The sequence below is a fragment of the Ixodes scapularis genome, unplaced genomic scaffold (assembly GCF_016920785.2).
Source record: "Ixodes scapularis isolate PalLabHiFi unplaced genomic scaffold, ASM1692078v2 PGA_scaffold12__126_contigs__length_90152505, whole genome shotgun sequence".
In the NCBI taxonomy this organism is placed as follows: domain Eukaryota; kingdom Metazoa; phylum Arthropoda; class Arachnida; order Ixodida; family Ixodidae; genus Ixodes; species Ixodes scapularis.
Genome location: NW_024609838.1, coordinates 81,204,450 through 81,206,608, shown reverse-complemented (window position 1 = coordinate 81,206,608; position 2,159 = coordinate 81,204,450). Strand labels below are relative to the sequence as shown.

The window sequence follows — 2,159 nt, the reverse complement described above, 5'->3', positions numbered from 1 at the left end:
CGGACTTTTTTTAGAGTGGAATGCATAATTCCTGACACTTTTTAATGAAACTATTGATGCTGTTAGCAGAAATTGAAAAATAACGTTCCCGATAATCCTGCATGTGCCTAACGCTACAGGCGTTAGACATCGCATACTTAAGGGCGCTAGCTATTTGGCTCTATAGCATGTTACACTCGGGTATTTAATAAGCTCACATTTTGAAGGCTGGTAATATACCATATACGTTTCTGGAGCAGCAACAAAGGTATACGACGAAAACGTCCTTGTGTCGCTCGCCAAGGGAAGGGCGCCCGTGCACAACCAATTATATATCTACAGTTATCCGAACAGCCCGCAGAAGAAGGTGGTTTGTGTGTTGGGTCACGTTCCGATTCCGCGGTTGTTTCTTCTAGCGTGCCAGAAAACGGTTTATATTTTGCAAAACTATGCTTTTGTCACTCTTTCAATGTCTCGTTACTCTTATAATGCTTTTTCGCAACACCACTCGTGCAAGATTTCTCCCATTTCCCCCATCGGTCAACGAGTTTAGCAAGCAATTCTTGTGTATATAAGCATACGACAACGCGAGCATTGTATGTGTGCGGTTGTGGCGTACATTCCAATTTCGAACGCGGTAGCGTGCGCACGTGGAATGGATCGCTCCGCTGCGAGCTCGATGACGGCGGCTCTGAGCCGCGGTGATGCCGTACGCGGCGATGTTCCCAACGACTACGCAGTGATACTGCCTACCCTGCCGACAGGAGAAGCCATGAAATGCAGCCTTGTGCTGCACGCTGATACCCGGGGCCGGCCGTACCGTGCTGAAGACTTCGTAGGGCCTCTGAACCAGGTGGGAGTTCGGGAAGACGTAGCAGGACTTGGCGCGTTTCAAATGGGGCACGTATGGCTGCTGAAGCTGCACACCGCCTCCGCCAAAGAGAAGCTTCTGCGAGAGGGGACCATGCTGGTGAAGGGGCGACCATGCCTGGTCATTGATCCAGAAAAACGAGAGCTGAAGGTAAAAGTCCACTGGGTGGCATTCGACGTAACTGCAGACGCCCTTCGACGGGCCTTCGAGACATACGGGGAGGTCAAGGGTGTCACCCGAGAGACGTGGAGAATCGAGGGCCTGGCAGACGTGGATTCCACTACCGTCATCGTCCGCATGGTGCTCCGCGAAGGCGTAACACCGGAGTCCCTGCCGCATCAGCTCCGTCTCTACGGAGGCCCGCTCCTGGTTGTCGTCCCCGGACGGGCGCCGGTGTGCCTTCGCTGTCGACGCACGGGACATATACGGCGCGACTGCAGAGTGCCGAGGTGCGAGGAGTGTGGAGCCTTCGGGCATGAGGCCTCGGATTGCGTACGGTCGTATGCTCGAGCTGTTGCCAGCAAGACCGCCGACAGCCAGGACAGAAACCTCGTAATGGACGAGGAGGAGGCCGAGGCGGCGGCGACTCCAACCGCGAGGATTTCTTCGCAAGACCGTCAAGAGTCCTGTGAGCAGTAACACGAGCTGACGGCGATGCCAAAAGGCCAGGTCTCCACCGTAACGTTGACGGCAGAAGGCACTGTCGGTGAAAATAAGCCTAACGCGAAGAAGACCAGTGAAACGACACCGGCAGCTAAGGACGCGACTGACGCACTGGACGCCGGAGATGGTACAGCAATGGACTTCGCGACCGAGGCGATCAAGCGGCGGCTCAGCGACCCGGAGCAGGGAACCGACCAGACGCTCCAGCAGACTGAGGGACCCTGGTCCATAGTGACGAGCAAGAGGGGACGACGCGCTGGCCGCAGCCGTTCTTCGTCTCTTCCCAGGTAGGGCGAGAGGTGACCCAGGCGTACGAGGTCTGAGACTCGCTTTCCGATGGTTTCCCTTGAAAACGCCTTGCGCGTGGCTACGTTGAACGTTCGCGGACTTGCAGCCAGACGACGGCAGCAACAGCTCTACCGGCTGTTCCCCGAGCATGACCTGGACATTGTCGCTATTCAGGAAACCAAAGTCGAGAGCGAGGACCAGACTGACTGCATGGTACGACCTTTTCTGGCGCGGTATGAAGTCTGCGTGAGTCATGCTGTTGGTTTCTCGGCTGGTTGCTGCCTGTTCCTCAGAAAATCTCTAGGTGCTGCCGTGCAAACCGTCACGACCTGCCCATCTGGGAGGTTTGTCATGTGTG

General features: G+C 55.7%; 1 protein-coding gene across 1 annotated transcript; it reads left to right on the top strand.

Annotated features, from left to right (window-relative positions):
• Nucleotides 1-739: 739 nt before the first annotated feature.
• Nucleotides 740-1,489, top strand: LOC115325016 (the record flags this gene model as incomplete). The annotated part of the gene is made up of 1 exon (XM_029985716.2): nt 740-1,489. A coding segment is annotated over one exon (750 nt), but the record flags the coding sequence as incomplete, so codon positions are not given.
• Between the last annotated feature and the right edge of the window lie 670 nt (nt 1,490-2,159).